The sequence below is a fragment of the Zingiber officinale genome, chromosome 11A (assembly GCF_018446385.1).
Source record: "Zingiber officinale cultivar Zhangliang chromosome 11A, Zo_v1.1, whole genome shotgun sequence".
Taxonomy (NCBI): domain Eukaryota; kingdom Viridiplantae; phylum Streptophyta; class Magnoliopsida; order Zingiberales; family Zingiberaceae; genus Zingiber; species Zingiber officinale.
Genome location: NC_056006.1, coordinates 5,655,284 through 5,671,501, shown reverse-complemented (window position 1 = coordinate 5,671,501; position 16,218 = coordinate 5,655,284). Strand labels below are relative to the sequence as shown.

Genomic DNA, 16,218 nt, shown 5'->3' with positions numbered 1-16,218 from the left:
GGCTCGTTTAATATTCGAGCTGAGCTCGAGGTCATTTAACACTGGTTCGAAGACTCGTCGAGCCTTATCGATTCAGGTTAATTTAATATTTTAATAATTAAAATTATTATTATTTTTAAAATAAAAAAGAAGTTAAGGAGGAATTTACGGCGAGAACATGCCATTTGCTGTAAACCGATTTATGATTTAACACGTGTGGTGAAAGAAAATAATATTGCATACTATATTCGAAGATAACTATATGATTTTATTAGAGATAGTGGAGTGGGGTATGCATTTGATAAAAAAATAAAATAAAGACATCTTTTTAATTATTCCTAAAAATAAGGGTGCTCTATCGATTATTGCCCAAATAAAATTTATGTTGGAATGAACTGTAAAAATGATGCTATATTATCTTCGAATTATATGAAATAAGTCATACGATCAACTTATAATTAATCGTCAAATAATTAAGGAACGGAAAGGATACATTAATTAATTACAGATTATTAAATTAGAGATGAGATCCTCTGTCCCGAAAATATTATATCCCTGTATCTCAGCATCGATCGGATAGTTATGACATTTTCATGATGTACACTATATCTTTGAGATGTGATTTAGTTCGTCTGATTAGCGCTGGGACACGGGAATACAACATTTTCTGGATTAGAAGATCTCATCTCGTTAAACTGTGGCATCACAATGTGATGGACGCCCACCATCGCACCATTCATCCAACGAACGCTCAGGATTTCGTTTGGATCGCAGTAAGTAATAAAACCCTCTCGGACCCAAACGACCGCATCAACCTTCCACTCCCGCCTCCGCTCTCAGCTCTCAGCTCCGCCTCCATGGGAATCAAGGTGAAGTCGTCTCCCTCCACGGCCCACCCTTCGCTCTCTGTCTACGGTTCCTTCCTCCTGATCTCCTCTTCTCTAACTCCCTTTGGTTGCTAGGGTTTAACGAAGCTCATAGCTGAGAACGCCCCGGGTGCCATCCGGGAGCAGACATTCGAGAGCTACTCTGGCCAGTGGATCGCCATGGACGCCAGCATGAGCATCTACCAGTTCCTCGTCGGTTCACTTCCCTAATGGCCTTCTCAGAAGTAGTTACTACTAGTATCGTTCGTTCTGCTCTTCTGGCTTTATTGGGCACGGATAATCTCTTTGGATTTCACTTTCGAATCAAATTTGTTGTCGTGGCTTTCTTCTTTCGGAACAGTCTTCTCGATTTTAGCTTGACGTATTGAAATGGAATCTCCTTTTTTTTCCTTGAAGGATTTGTAGGTTCCTCGTGATTACCGACGGTCTATACTATATCTGTAAGAATTGGGTCCCCCATATTTCATTATTGAACAACAATCTGAGAATATTAATAAACAAATTAAATTTGATGAGTGTAATTTTAGTATTATTATTAGATTTCTGATAGAATCAGGAAGGGTTTAATGTGAATAAGATCACATCTGTTCTTAAAAAATGGTAGCGAAGAAATACTTCTATTCTAGTGAATCTGGTCTGATTTCCCTAGTTGCGTCTCACTGAACTAGTAATGATTTATGGGCATGGCTAATATCTTTAGATGTGACTTTTTGAATCAAATTTTGTTGTATAACTATAATTTCTCAGGTGGCTGTTGGAAGGAATGGGGTTGAGACCCTCACTAATGAGGCTGGTGAAGTGACCAGGTGAAATAAGGGTTTACTTTACATACTGAGTTGGATAGTTTATCTCTTTTTTGTTCCCAATCCTGTGATAATGTATAGTTACGTAAATTATTGATTTATGTATAGCCATTTGCAAGGAATGCTTAACCGAACAACAAGATTGCTGCAGGCGGAAATAATGCCAGCGTAACAACTCATATATCACTGAACAGTGATCATCACTTTTCCAATTTCAATGTTTAAGTTCATATAATTCTCATTGATCCCTCATGTGTCTTAATTCTAGATATATTTTTGATGGCCAACCACCAGAATTAAAGAAGAGAGAGCTGGTAAAAAGGCATGCATCAGAAAAAGATTGTTGACACCCCTTCAAATATAATGATCTTTTATTGATACTTGTTTTATCTCATCTAATTCTGTAGGCATGTGAAGAGATTGGATGCAATGAAAGATCTAACAACAGCAATGGAGGTAAAGTCAGACGCTCAGTCAAGATTTATTCTTACATTAAGCTTCTTGTGAATTCTTGTCAACCCTTCTCCTTCCTATTGCATTTTTGCAAATAATGTGAAATGAAAAAATTTCCTTTCTTTTAGAATGGGAATGAAGACGAAATTGAAAAGTTTAGCAAAAGGACCGTCAAGGTAACATCCAGTGTTTTTTATGTTCTAGCAGAAATGCATCAGTTGTTGACTGATTAAGCTATGTTGCTTGTAGAAATCTAGTATCCTATAGGTGATCTAAATTAATTACAATGGGATTAATTTTTTTTTCTTACTAAAATTTCCTCCTTTACTAATGGAATTCGAAACCAAAGAAACTTTTAGGATTAGTATCTCAAATAAAAGGGAATGGCATTTGATGGATGATTTTTTCTGCCTTTTTGATCATTTTAACAGATGACCAAGAGGCACAATGAAGATTGTAAAAGGCTATTAAGACTGATGGGCGTTCCAGTGATTGAGGTGATGTTATTAAATATTTGTGATTTGTACTAAGGAAATGCATTTTTAAATTTGACCTTTCCTTAATTAAAGCTATTTCTCTTTGCCATTGCAATTATTACCAAAAACACTGATTAGAAATTTAGCAAGCTGCTGCTTTTTAGATATCTGGTTCTGTTCCACGTCAACTGAAATTTCATGTTTATGCTAAGGCACCTTGTGAAGCAGAAGCTCAGTGTGCAGCTCTTTGCAAAGCCGGGAAGGTATGTAAATCAAATTCTTCATTTGCTTTTTCTTTAAAATTCTAATTATACCATTCCATAAGAAAGTTCATATACCATTTCATTTTTGCTCTTCAGGTCTATGCTGTAGCATCAGAAGATATGGATTCGTTAACCTTTGGAGCACCTAGGTTTGTTCGTCATTTAACGGACCCAAGCTCTAGAAGGATACCTGTGATAGAGTTCCAAATGTCTAAGGTCCTCTAATTTTCAAGCTAAAATACTGAGTTCTTGTTCTGAAATTCTTTTATTTTCACAGTATTCAACGCATTAATCCTGCAAAGCCTATCCCTTGTTCTGAAATCATTCTATCATTTTTAATCTCTCAGATTCTTGAGGAGCTGAAACTCACAATGGAACAATTCATCGACTTATGTATTCTCTCTGGATGTGACTACTGTGACAGCATTAGAGGTAGCTTTTTAACATGCATCATGCATTTTTAATTAAGCCTCTAATACCTTTGGCTGTGGCATGCCAAGTTGTGGTTTTGCTATCTTGTACTTCGTACACTTGACTCAATCATTTATAAATGTTTTATTTTTCTTTATAGACAAATTCAATTTCTATCAATTTTTACATTTCCCTGGCTTTGGCATAATCCATAACCAAGTTCTCCATTCACAAAAATGTAGTTTTACATTCTTCAAGTGTAGGTGTATGGATGCTTGCCTAATCCACATTCATATGTTTGCATAAACAAGATTGTATCATTCCTCTTTGTTGGTCTTGTATGCCTTTGAAACAGGTATAGGGGGGCAAACAGCTTTAAAGCTTATTCGTCGACATGGTTGCCTGGAGAACATTTTGCAGAACATAAACAAGGAAAGGTACTGGCATTGTCATTCCTAAACAAAGCACAATGATGTCTGTTCTAGACTATTTGATATAAATTTCTGATACTGAACACTTTAATGCTCATCTTGATCTAATTCTCGGGAATCTGAAAAACCAGTGAGAATAGGTTTTGCAGTAATAAATTTTAAACCATCTTGAGATCCGATTGTTTGCTTAATTGGAATTGCTGCTTCTCTTCCTTCACCAGCTGTCTATGCTTTCATTATGTTTCATGGTGTACATAGCTGCTTTGTTGCTTTTTCTAACCTCGTTAGAGTCAGTGTTGCATGTTGCAAATCTTCAGTATCTTTTTTCAACTTGTCTTTCATCACCAATCACAGATACCGCATACTGAAGGATTGGCCTTATCCAGAAGTTAGGCAACTCTTTCAAGAGCCAACAGTTTCTTTGGAAACCCCTGAGCTGAAATTGACACTTCCAGATGAGGAGGTATATGCGTCAACATTAAGTTAGTGCTGAGAAATATTCTACAAATTTGATATCCATCTGTTTTTCGCCATTTAGGGTCTTCTGAATTTTCTGGTGAATGAAAATAGCTTCAACAAAAATCGGGTAGCAAAGGCATGCACTGCATACCTTTTCGTGTTGCACAAATTCCACCTTCATATCCACAAGAGTGCATTCTGATATCTACTTGATTCTGTGTTAATCAGGCAATAGAAAGGATGAAAGGAGTCAAGAATTTGTATTATCAAGAAAAGTAAGAGAGCTGACATCCTCATTGGTCCGGTACATAATCATGAATAAGCTATTCCATGACGAATTTAAGTTCCATTTCAGGTCGGAGACTTTTTTCAAACCAGTTCTAAGCGCATCTTTGCCTCTTAAAACAAAGGTTTGTCTCGTGCTATCATGTATTTTGACTGAATTTGTTAGAGATTTACGGCTTCTCAGATCTCTGGTTCAAAGTGAATTGCTCCATAATTAATGCATGTAGTTCTACCTAAGCAAAGCTCCCCCGAGAACTGATCCATTAATTCTGTTAAACTCAAATCATCTAAAATGTTCCACGTCCAAGTTGAAGTTGATAATATGGTTCTCTAGTTTAGATTTGTAAATTCAGGTTCATTTCTCCAAGGCTGAAATAGACTTTAACAGTTCATTTGCCCTATGTTACACGGACTCGAATACGAATATCCAGTATGATTGTCAATTGGCTATCAGACAGTACTATGGTTCAAATTAATCTCTTAACTTTTAAGTTTCATGTCATAAGATGTATAAGTTGCAATTTATGATTAGATAACTTGTTGTTAATATATTTAATAACATTTGTATCTTATATTTTTGTCTAAACTTTAATACTAGAATGTCTGGTTCACAGGAAAGGAAATGCTTGGTTCACTTGCCCAGGGCACTCTTCAAATCTGGATTCATGACTGCTGTTGATGTCTCTGTGATCTGTAGCTCCCAAATGAACATTTTGCCGCCTGTTCGAGCTCTGCGACTGCCAAGCTCGACGCCTGCACATCTCGGTCTCGGACTGTGAATTCCGGTAAGCTAACTCTTGACCGAATACGAACCAGTTTGAAAATTTTTCATTTCACTGATCGGAATTTAGCTTTCCTTTTTGAAATGCTTCTCAGAATTCAAAATGGCTAATACATTCTTCAGAATTATAAATCATTTCACTTCTTTTCCATGAACTGTTGTGTTAGTTGACTCCAAAAATGAAAAAGCAAACATGTGATATATACGGTCTGTTAGATGGATCTTCAATGCTGAAGAGAAGAAATGAGAATAGTTTAAAATCTCTGAGGGATGTTTTGGGAATCTTGGAACTTTAAGGGGTAAAATGACTATTTTCAAACAACAAAATCATAAAAAATCATAAATGTAAAAAAGAACAGTTCATTAATCCCCTTCAACTAAAAATACCTTACTTAATCCCAAACGCCTTGAAAAATATTTAAAATGTAAAGATAAAAATAAAAATGGAAAGGGAGCTTTAATTTTTAAAAATATTAAAACATCTTGAAAAATTCTTACTTTTAGTAATATAATATAATATAATATAAGCTTTGAAGTGGCATTTTAAATTATTACACATGTTTTTTTTATTTTAAATAAAGTTTTGAGGCGAATTTAATTTAGAGTAATTTTAATTATATTAAAATATTTTTTAAAAATGATATTTTGGTATATAATATTCTATATAATAATAATTTTGATATAATTTTGTTTTACAAATAAGGATATTGTTGGATGAAAATAATGTGTTTAAAAAATCACTCTATTTCATATTAGGCAAAAATTAAAAGAACTCTATGTTGTTTTTAACTTGTCTTGTACAATTAGCAAGTGTTTTAGTTATTATATCTGGTCTAAATTTCTTATTTAAATTTTGAATTTCTTGAATGTGTTCAAGCAATTATGAAATCATAATTGTTATTTGATAGTAGCTATAATTTGTAATTGTTATAATGTTTCGTAACGGCTACACTAAATAGTAGGTTATGGTTGAATCAATATTGTAATAGTTATAAAATTATCATTATTATGGTGAACAAATTAAATATGTATTATAGTAATTACCAAATTATAGAGGTTCTAGTGTGTCCGCCTAAATTACGCTAACAGTACTAAAGACTGTTCGGTAATTAATAAAAAAAATTAAACTGTGATACTCTTAATTTGGAAAAATAAAAACACTCTCTATTGACTTTTGCCCTATATTTATTATGGTTACTTAGTGGGTGGATCCTCTGGTCTGGACCAATTCATTGGTCCAGCCTTTACATTGATGGAGATGAATTGGTCCAACCTTTACATTGATGGAGGATAATGGTCCCCATCTATTAACAGGTGGGGGACAATAAAACACTCTCTATTGACTTTTGCCCTATATTTATTATGGTTACTTAGGGGGTGGATCCTCTGGTCCGCAAAGGCTGGACCAATGAATTGGTCCAGCCTTTGTATTGGTGGAGGGTAATGGTCCCCACCTATTAACAAGTGGGAGGTCATTGTCCCCCTCCAATCCCTTTGTCATGGTCCAGGAGCGGACCAGGATAAAGGGATCAGAGGATCCGGTCTTGTTACTTAGGCCTTGAGACTTAGGCGAGGATAAATTCTCTGGTCCGTAATTTACGGACCAAGGGATGATCCACTATTGTAGACCGTTGATTTGGATGGATCCTACCAACTTAAAGATGGGGTCTATCCAAATCAATGGTCCTCATACAGTGAACCATCTTCTGGTCCGCAAATTGAGGACCAGAAGATCCGGCCTGGACTTAGGCAGGATCCTCTCGTTTCGTCTGCCCTGGTCCATTTCTGAACCAAAGATAATAGGCGAGATTCAATGGACCTCACCTATTTAACAAGTGGAGATGATTAAATTTCACCTATCACTGTATTGAATCAGGATCTTGATCCACTAAATACAGATCAAAGGATCCCTCCTCATGAGAATTGGTGCAGCGGTGTAGGATATCTTTTTAATTTTTTTTATATCTAAAAATTGAGTAATAAATTAATAGGTTTGATAAATTAGTAGATGTTTTTTTTTTAGATACATGATTGAACAAAAATATTAGATCATCCATTGCCAGTAAATTTTGATGGGATCGATCGGACTGATGGATCGCAGTTATGGAAAAAAAAAACAATGTAACAGCAGGAGCATGATCCAGATCGATGGCGGCGGCGATGTGCCAGGGATCCAAATTGCTCCGCCTCCTCCAGGGCTGCAACACCATGCACCGCCTCCGCCACGCCCAGGTCCTCCTTCACTGCTACCGCCGCCTCCGCCTTGACGTCGCCCATAAGCTCCTCCTCTCCTTCTGCTCCACTTCGGCGGCCGGAGACCTCGCCTACCGCATCCCCTTCTCCCATCTCCCTCTTCCCCCCTCCACCCGCCACTGGAACGCCCTCCTCCGCACCGCCTCGCCTCTCCACGCCGCCTTCCTCTACAACGCCATGATCCACTCCCCATCCCGCCCCGACGCCTTCACCTTCTCCTCCCTCCTAACGGCCTGCGCTGCCCTCGCCAACGCCGGGCCCAAGTGTCGGGAGGCTCACGCGTCGATCCTCCGCCGCGGCCTCGCCTCCCACGTCGTGGTCGCCACCAACCTCGTCCGCGCCTACGCTGACACCGGCTCCATCGACGACGCCCGGAAGCTGTTCGACGAGATGCCTGGCAAAGACCTGGTGTCCTGGAACTCGATGCTCTCCTGCTATTGCCGCGCCGGGCTCCACCAAGATGCCTTGTCGCTCCACGACCGGATGCGGCTTGCCGGCGTCGACCTTGATGAGTACACCGCCGTCGGATTGCTCTCCTCTTGCTCTCACTTGGGCGCATTAGATTTCGGCATCCAGATCCACAGATTTGCAGCGGAAAATGGGTTCTTAAGACGGAGCTTGTTCGTCGGCAATGCCTTGATCGACATGTATGCTAAATGTGGCAGACTGGATGAGGCAAGCCAGGTGTTCGATGGAATGCCGAGGAGAGACAATGCTACCTGGAATGCGATGATCGTCGGACTGGGAATCCATGGCCATGCTAATGAAGCTATCTCCCTTTTCCAGAGGATGTCGATGGCCGGAGTCCGACCAAACTCCGTCACATTTCTCGGTTTGCTGATGGGTTGCAGTCACCATGGCTTAGTTGAAGATGGTGTTAGATATTATCACTTGATGAGCTCTGCCTATGGTATGAAGCCCGATCTCAAGCATTATGGATGCATGGTCGACATGTTTGGTCGTGCCGGTAATCTCAATCAAGCGCTTGAATTTATCGACGGTTTGACCTGCAAGGATGACCCGGTCCTATGGCGAACGCTGCTAAATGCATCCAGGATCCATGGGAATGTGGAGATCGGTGAAATTGCTATCGGAAACCTTGTTGAAATGTCAGCTCATAATGCGGGGGATTGTGCTCTTCTTTCGGAGATTTATGAGCAATCCGGCGACCAAGAAGGCGTCTCTAGAATGAGAAAATTGGTGAAGGATCAAGGAATCAAAACTACCCCTGGCTGGAGCTGCATAGAGATAAACGGAGAAGTTCGAAAATTTGTCGTCGGTGATGTTTCGCATCCGGAGAGTGGAGATATATTTATGAAGGTGGAGGAGATGATCAGCCGAGCATTGTTTCTTGGCTATGTAAAGTGTCGATCCAAGCTCTTTGAGAAAGGCTACGCAAACAGCGAGTCCGACTACCATAGCGAGATGTTAGCCATTGCTCTCGGGCTGCTCCGAACTCCCAAAGGGATGACTCTTCGAATCGTGAAGAATCTGAGGGTGTGCAAGGATTGTCATTCTCTGACAAAGTTTGCTTCCAGGATATATGATCGAGAGATAGTTGTTCGGGATCGCATTCGGTTTCATCATTTCAAAAACGGCATGTGCACCTGCAACGACTATTGGTGAAATCTTGCTGAGAGCTTGAGCGTATGATTCTCTTATCGGATAAAAGATAGAAGATAATTTCAATCCGAGCGAGCTACTTCAACATTATACACTGAATCAAAACAGAAATGCAAGGGATTGCCATGCTGCTCAGAAAGCACCGAACATCGCCAAACACCAAGTATGAAGGATGTTCGATTGGTAAAATGCTCTACACTGTACACAAATACACAAACAATCAAATTTAGAACGAGGATTGGAGCACCATGAGGGAGCATGGACAGAAGAACCTCCCTGTAGCTTAAAACACATGCCCAGATGCAAACTTCTCGGTCTTCCTAGCAAACAGTGACATTAACATGTTCTCAAAAAGCCCATCGTCGCGGAACACCACCTCCGGCATTTCGCAGTCGGAGATCATGAAATGGGTAGTTGTATAGATGCTTCATGGAATACTCTAACCATAAGAAAGTAGGGTTAGTTTGGAACATAGGCAAATTTCTTTGGAAGTGAGCACAGCTGTTGTCTCTGTGTAGTAGTGAGATTGAGGCTAGGGTTTGGCATATGAGGTTAGGGAATGAACAACTTGGCCATGTTCTTGTTCAGTCATTTAATGTGGAGCAGGATAAACAGATTAATTGCTTCCACATAACAGAACAACTGATTGGAATAATTTAGAGATCAATTTTTATTTTTGAGTATGCATAAGTTGTGTTTACTTTTAGGATTAGTTGGGCAAGGTTGGGACATAAGTTTATAATTTGATTCTAAATATCAAAATAAAACCCAAGTTAAGAATGTAGGAAGAAAAGAAAATTATTCAGTTCAAGGTTAGATGGGTCCTAATGTAGCGGATACTTAAGGGGGTTACATGCCGGGCCCAAGACTGGGTCAACATAGAGCTAAATTAGCTCAGTTCTAGTCAAGTCAGTCTGAGTCATGGGGAACTCGAGTCAATTCAAATTGACTCACAGTTGAGCTCAACTCAAGTCGGCCCACCTCTCTGCCAAACCCGAATCAAGCCCATCGAAAAGAAGCTCTTCCGATTTAAAGATAGTTTCGACTATGAGCACGAGGATCTCTTTGCATTCAATGGGATCGGCCTTGTTACAATCCACAAACGTCAACAAAGGTGGAAGGCTGATAGCACCGATCTGGATTCTGGAATGAGAATTGAAAGAGCAGAAATGATCCTCCAACTTCTGGTAAGAACAGAAATAGAATTCTTCCAACGATATGAAAATCACGGTTTTAGGAAGGCATCAGCTTTTGATAATTCTAAGGAAAAAATATCCGAAGGGATACAGACAAAAAATGAAGAAAATTTGTTCTTTTTATGGCCCAAAAAAAAAATGGAGCATTATGAAAGGAGGAGGAGGAAGGAGAAGAGATGTGTGGATTAGAACTATTGGTACTGCGATCGCAGTTCTTGAATTCGCTTTTCCAGCTCCTCGATCCGTGTCTCCCAATCGCTCCTGATCTCGATCGGCCGGACTTGCTCGAATGAGTCGAAGCCCTTTTCTCCTCCATCTCCTCCGCCGCCGTGCGTCGTCGGCGTTCTCCTCTTCCCCCTCCTCCTCCTCTTCTCGCTCAGCCTCCGCGCCTCCTTCTCGGCGACGGCTCTTTGAAGCGCCAGCAGAACGTCGGATCCCCTTAAAGCTCCTCCGGTGGGAGATCCGCTCGCGGGATCCGGAGGGCGAGGAGGAGGGTTCCTGCTCGCGGAAACGCGGTTGGATCGGGCGGCGGAAGGGTTCTCCGACGGACCATCGGCCGTCGGGAGTTTGGTGGCGAGGACGACGGAGCGGCCTCCAGGGAGAGGCACGCGAGGGAGGCGGAGCAAGGGCGGCGCAAGAGCTCCGGCGAAGAGCATCGAGGAAGATGAAACGATGCCGCAAGAGAATAGGAAGCCAAGTACTATGACAACAGAGACAATAAATGGGGAAAAGTAGAGGGTGATTTTCAAATGACCCCCAACACTTACCATTTTTTTAAAAGGATCCAAAGATTAAGTCCAATTTTACACCTACACCATGGTAAAATTCAAAATTTTAAATAAATATCATACAAGATTACTTCACAATTTAATGGATAATATAGCTCTAGACTTTTAAACACATAAAAAGGATTGCAACACATTTTACGTTGGTTATAATTCAAATAGTCGAAGAGGCTAATTGTCGCCTATAGGGCTTTCTTCTTCGTCTGCTTCTTCTTCTGGTTTGACAAAGAACTCAATGTAAGCGATGTGGCCAGGCTGCTGATTGCCTCGCGAATGTTGGGCCGATGATCTTCTAACCGATACCAAGTGCTGTATCTTCAGCATCCCTCCCCTCCCCACAGTCACTTTGCTTCCTCTGTTGTCCTTCAACACACTGCTTGGAATGTTCGATGTCATTGCTCGGAGAAATTTGTACTTGTACCTGTGTATAGGCACGCGAAAAGAACAGCATTATGTTCTCGGCATTGTCAAGGAGAATCTTGTAAGGAGAGTAGATACCTGTTAGAGACAGATCGAGTACACTGGAACGCAATTAGAAGATCAGTATTTGCGTAATGCAGGAATTCTATCTGTCGGTAACGTGAAGATTATCAAAAGGAAGCTCTTCGCAGCACAATGAGTTCGACATAGAATAGAAACCTTTCTAACCTGCAAGTCCCCATGGCCTTCGCCTCTAAATGTCACGGAAGGGGGGTCAGGTTGTAGGCTTATCTGGATGTCGGAACCAGGCCATTCAAGATCGTCGATAGCTTCCTTTAGAATAGCAGACTAATAATCATAGCAGAGTTGATCGACGATTAATCGGAACGACTCTTGGTTCAAAATAATCCAAACAAAAGATAAGGAAAAACCAGGATTTACCTTGACTGTAAAACTAACAGGAACATTTCCGGTGGGTTCGAAGTTACAGTCCCAAGAAACGGTGTCGGGGATTCTCGTTCTAATCTCAGCATAAATACAGGCATCGGGAGAGTCGACCGACCTGTAAGTTCGAACTTACAAGATATCAACTTTCGTAAGAACAAATATTTTGCAAGGACAAATGTAGTAGTGATTTACAATGCCAAAAGATAGTTTCAGGCATACACTAATAGTCAATAGATGGTTTATCAAAAATGCAACTGAAGTTTGAATTCATCAAGGCATACATTGTCAAGTTTAAAGATCTATATCATACAAGTATGATACATCGAATAAATTTAAAACAATTGAACATCAAAGGTTAGGACCAATGTATCGTTCATCAATTTAATGGAAATTGTCGCCGATAATAGTAAAATATAGCAAGGGTAAGTAATAGTAGGAGGAACAAGTTTTTCTCTTCTAACATACTCAATATCCTAATAGTGTTGACAGAAAAACTAGAGAATGTTGACTAATCGAACAATTGAACACTCACCAAGATCTTAGGGCACTGGTTTTCATCACAAGAAGATCTCAGTTTTTATAATCAAGTACGAAAATTGTGGGCTGTTGAAGAGCATCTTTCAAGCCTAAATAACTCTATTGGCACTACTTCAAATCAAAGAAAACTTGGATAAATCATCAAAAATGTTGAAATATCGAACTAGGTGATGTCTAAATTTAGATATCACTGTTAATAACTGTAAAATGTAGCGTGGATACAGATCTTATGAACAGGTTCGTCATTCAAAACATGTTTTGCTACCTTCAAAACCTTTTTCATCAGAACACATCTAGTTGTGTAGCATTATACATCTCATTGAGTTGTCATCCTTCCCTAAAGGCAGATAGGAACTGTTCATAGTCATCTACAATTCCTCCTATTAAAGCAACATCATCACAATGTTTTTGATAGATTTCCTTTCCTCCACGATTTTGAAATCATGTAGAACCTCATGTTAAACCATAAGGAAGTTCTACACTTCTACTATAGAAATGTAGATATTGTACTCTTTTTCACTAGAACCGATCGATAATCTATTAATACACCTTGTCTGTAGAGACTAGAGTATCTGAACTCACATCAAAGGGATTACTAGCAATGGTAAATCAATAGGATTAACTTAAACCTGATAAGAACAAGGAGCAGCCTGACCAGAGTTTGCGAACATAGCAATATAGTAATGGCATAAGGTCTGCTAGCAAGAGAGAACACAGGAGAAAAGAACACAGAAGGGGAAAAACAAGAAGCTTACTTCAGAAGCAGTTGCATGTCAGGGCCGGGGTAACGGATTTCAATGGCAGGGGCATGTCCAGGAGTGGAGAAGATGTTGAGGCAGTCAACGAACAGCCCCAAGCTCAGGCCGAACCTCGGTCGCCCCTCCGCCGCGAACTCATACGCAAGAAACAGCTGCGGTGAACCAAACGCGCACCATTTCAATCCGAGAAAACCTAGAAACCAAACCAGAAGAAGCGTTTTTGGTCTTGCCCTCGATTAGGGTACCTCACGCTTAAGATACACCTTGGCCTGGAGGCAGCCAGACTCCTCCACGACGAGGACGAGCCCGTGCTCGGAGATCTCGACCACAGCATCCTGATTGCAGGGAGAGGGTGAGACGAAACCCTAACGAGAAAGGGCGAGAGAGCGAGTGGGGCGCGGCGCATGAACCTGATTGCGCTTCCAGCGAACGGAGGAGAGCGCGTCGACCATGCCCTGGACGCAGTCGAGCTGGCACACGAGGTCCGGCGAGTCTCCGTCGCCACCGCCCCTTCCGGTCGTCGAGTTCATCGCCTTTCTCCTCTCCCTCCACTTTCACCACCACCACCACCGCTCTAGTTCCCGCCCAAATCTTCGCGTTCAATAGATTATATCCCTTCTAATTGGGCCTCCAAGGCCCAGCCCATCGATTTAAGGCGAATTTTCGATTTTCTTATACAATATTTAATAATATCTTTTCGAAAATTATCACAATTATTAAATTTAAACCATAAAAATAAATAATTTTTAAGAACAAAAGAGGAAAAAAAAAAAACAGTTTTTCGAGCCTGAACATGAACCCTAGCGTCAAAATTATGATCAGATGAGAACGGTAAAGGAAAAGGAAGACATAATTGAAACCATTCCATTAAGGTGCAGTGTCAAGATCGAATTTTGTTAAGATTTCTGGTAGAATTTATACCAAATAAACACAGGCCTGACCAAAATCGAAACTTGAAACGAGATTTAGAACTGCAGTAACCATGTACAAGCAGAAACTATGATCAGAGCTTATCTATCCACAAAGTAGAAAGATGCATAAAGCTACGAGGAAGGAGGAGATTGAACTAGTTTATCTACAAAGAGAGCAACGATCTCGTCGCAGAAATCAGGATGACACCATCAAGCTGCGGCCTTCCGGGTCCTCTTCGCCGCCGGGGATTTGATCGACTTCGGCTGCTTGGGTTTCGGAGAAACCGCCAGTGACTTTGCCTTCTTCGCCGGAGCTCTTTTAGGTTTCGAGGGCGCCTTGGGAACCTTCTTTGAAGGAGTCTCAGATGAAACCTCCTTTCTCTTCCTGGTCCCCCTCGGCTTCTTCGCTTCCTTCTCGGGCTTCTTCTCAGGTTTCTTAGCAACCTCCTTCTTCTTCTTCTTCTTCTCGTCCTTTCCGGTCTGCGACAGCTTGAACGAGGCCTTCACCTTCAAGAGTTTCCCTTTCGATGCGAAGTTCTTCAGCTGGACGAACAAAACCTTCTTGTAGTTCTCCGGCAGCACTCCCTTGTGCTTCTCCTCCATGAACTTGGCGATCGCGTAGGGACTCGATCCAGTCTTTTCGTTCAAGGCCAAAATCGCCTCTTTGATCATCTACTCACATCAAAACCCTCAACTCTGATTTCCCGCACAAGAAGCAGCAAATCGGATACTAAAATCCCAAAAAATTAAGAACATTTGAATGCTTAACCTGGAAATAAGGAGGATGAGCGGGGGCGGCGGCCTTGGAACCCTTGGGCTTCTTCTCCTTAGGGACCTTCGCCGGCCTGGTCTTCTTCTCCTTAACGGGTACCTCGCCAACGGCCATGGCTTCTTCAGTCGCTTTGCCCTTCCACTCTATGGGGAGAAAGCAACGCGAGAAATGAGGCCTTTTATAGTGGAAGGAAGGTAGGAGGGTGGAAGTTAGTAAAGGAAGAACGCTATTCGTGAAGAGAGCAGGCACACGGATCGATGCCTTTACTAATCATCGTGGCGGTCCAGGTGTACGGTGCGATTTGGTAAAGGGTGTAGATTTTAATCGTTGTCGTGTGTTTCTCATAGGAGACGATAACCGACGACAATGGCGACCGCCAATGGATTAAGAGGCGAACGTTAAATTGAAATTTTCAATTTTTTAAAAAAATTTGATTTTGGATTAAAAAGTAGTAAATTTTTAAATTTTATTCGATTTTCAATTTACATATTAATGCAATTAATAAAATTAAACTAAATTAATTGATAATTATATATAAATCTAATATATATTTAAAGTTAAATCAACAAATCACATATAGATTTCTAATAAGTTGGTCCCACATCCATATAAATTAGAGTAAGATATTACTATATTAATTCATATGATCAAAATTTACTATGTCTGAACGTATCTTTTCCATACCTTGGTCACTGTAATAATAGTTAATAGTCATTTATGATTTACCTCTTCTGTATTACTCTACAGACGGATTAACTAGGATAAGTAAATCAACTTTGGCACTTTGCCATATTAGAACAGGGTCATGTAGCCCCAGGGCTATGGTGTAGTGGAAGGATGTCCAATTGTCACCAAGGTACACCCGGTTCGATTCTCAGCTACGGCCTATTTATAGGGATTTTTTTTTCAAATGAGATGCACAACCAAGGGATACTGGACTTCGAGGTCGCCCACTGCGAGAGCGTCCCATTTACCCTAAAGGCAAGTAGGAAACTTTCGTGGGATCAGACCGGTCATCCCAAGTTCGACGTTACCTGACCTGGTTAATTTTTTATTAGAATAGAGTCATGTAGCCCCCGAGGCATGGTTGACTTGTACACCCGGTTCGATTCTCAGTTACGGCCTATTTATAGGATTTTTTTTCCAAATGAGATGCACAACCAAGGGATACTGGACTTCGAGGTCGCCCACTGCGAGAGCTTCCCATTTACCCTAAAGGCCAGTAGGAAACTTTCGTGGGATCAGACCGGTCGTCCCAAGTTCGACGTTACCTGACCTGGTTAATTTT

At 40.8% G+C, this 16,218-nt stretch overlaps 5 protein-coding genes across 7 annotated transcripts; 2 read left to right on the top strand and 3 right to left on the bottom strand.

Moving 5' to 3' along the window:
• The first annotated feature begins 788 nt into the window (after positions 1-788).
• LOC122031191 (flap endonuclease 1-A-like) lies at positions 789-5,377 on the top strand. Its single transcript, XM_042590334.1, has 17 exons — positions 789-848; positions 942-1,058; positions 1,614-1,672; positions 1,778-1,837; positions 1,938-1,991; positions 2,077-2,125; positions 2,251-2,298; positions 2,554-2,619; positions 2,811-2,861; positions 2,958-3,077; positions 3,209-3,293; positions 3,628-3,709; positions 4,058-4,166; positions 4,242-4,298; positions 4,391-4,437; positions 4,518-4,572; positions 5,062-5,377. Exons 1-17 carry the CDS (start codon positions 837-839, stop codon positions 5,224-5,226), a joined length of 1,236 nt encoding a protein of 411 aa, XP_042446268.1. The 5' UTR covers positions 789-836; the 3' UTR covers positions 5,227-5,377.
• Positions 5,102-9,746, top strand: LOC122031190 (pentatricopeptide repeat-containing protein At3g56550-like). 2 transcript variants are annotated; one of them, XM_042590333.1, is made up of 2 exons: positions 5,102-5,232; positions 7,357-9,746. In XM_042590333.1, exon 2 carries the CDS (start codon positions 7,377-7,379, stop codon positions 9,105-9,107), a length of 1,731 nt encoding a protein of 576 aa, XP_042446267.1. In that variant the 5' UTR covers positions 5,102-5,232; positions 7,357-7,376; the 3' UTR covers positions 9,108-9,746. The 2 variants fall into 2 exon arrangements, with proteins under 2 accessions (XP_042446267.1, XP_042446266.1); XM_042590332.1 differs by having other exon boundaries at positions 5,104-5,232; positions 7,330-9,746.
• Positions 9,747-10,401: 655 nt separating this feature from the next.
• LOC122031193 lies at positions 10,402-10,998 on the bottom strand. Its single transcript, XM_042590337.1, has one exon. The coding sequence runs from the start codon at positions 10,954-10,956 to the stop codon at positions 10,492-10,494; it is 465 nt and encodes a 154-aa protein (XP_042446271.1). The 5' UTR covers positions 10,957-10,998; the 3' UTR covers positions 10,402-10,491.
• A 103-nt stretch (positions 10,999-11,101) lies between these two features.
• On the bottom strand, positions 11,102-13,829 carry LOC122031192. Of its 2 annotated transcripts, none has more exons than XM_042590335.1 (7): positions 13,658-13,829; positions 13,493-13,582; positions 13,245-13,399; positions 11,947-12,067; positions 11,734-11,853; positions 11,584-11,654; positions 11,102-11,506 (listed from the first exon to the last, which is right to left on the bottom strand). In XM_042590335.1, the coding sequence occupies exons 1-7, from the start codon at positions 13,775-13,777 to the stop codon at positions 11,257-11,259; spliced, it is 927 nt and encodes a 308-aa protein (XP_042446269.1). In that variant the 5' UTR covers positions 13,778-13,829; the 3' UTR covers positions 11,102-11,256. The 2 variants fall into 2 exon arrangements, with proteins under 2 accessions (XP_042446269.1, XP_042446270.1); XM_042590336.1 differs by having other exon boundaries at positions 11,734-11,838.
• A 355-nt stretch (positions 13,830-14,184) lies between these two features.
• LOC122032690 (histone H1-like) lies at positions 14,185-15,112 on the bottom strand. The gene is made up of 2 exons (XM_042592008.1): positions 14,928-15,112; positions 14,185-14,830 (listed from the first exon to the last, which is right to left on the bottom strand). Exons 1-2 carry the CDS (start codon positions 15,042-15,044, stop codon positions 14,369-14,371), a joined length of 579 nt encoding a protein of 192 aa, XP_042447942.1. The 5' UTR covers positions 15,045-15,112; the 3' UTR covers positions 14,185-14,368.
• Between the last annotated feature and the right edge of the window lie 1,106 nt (positions 15,113-16,218).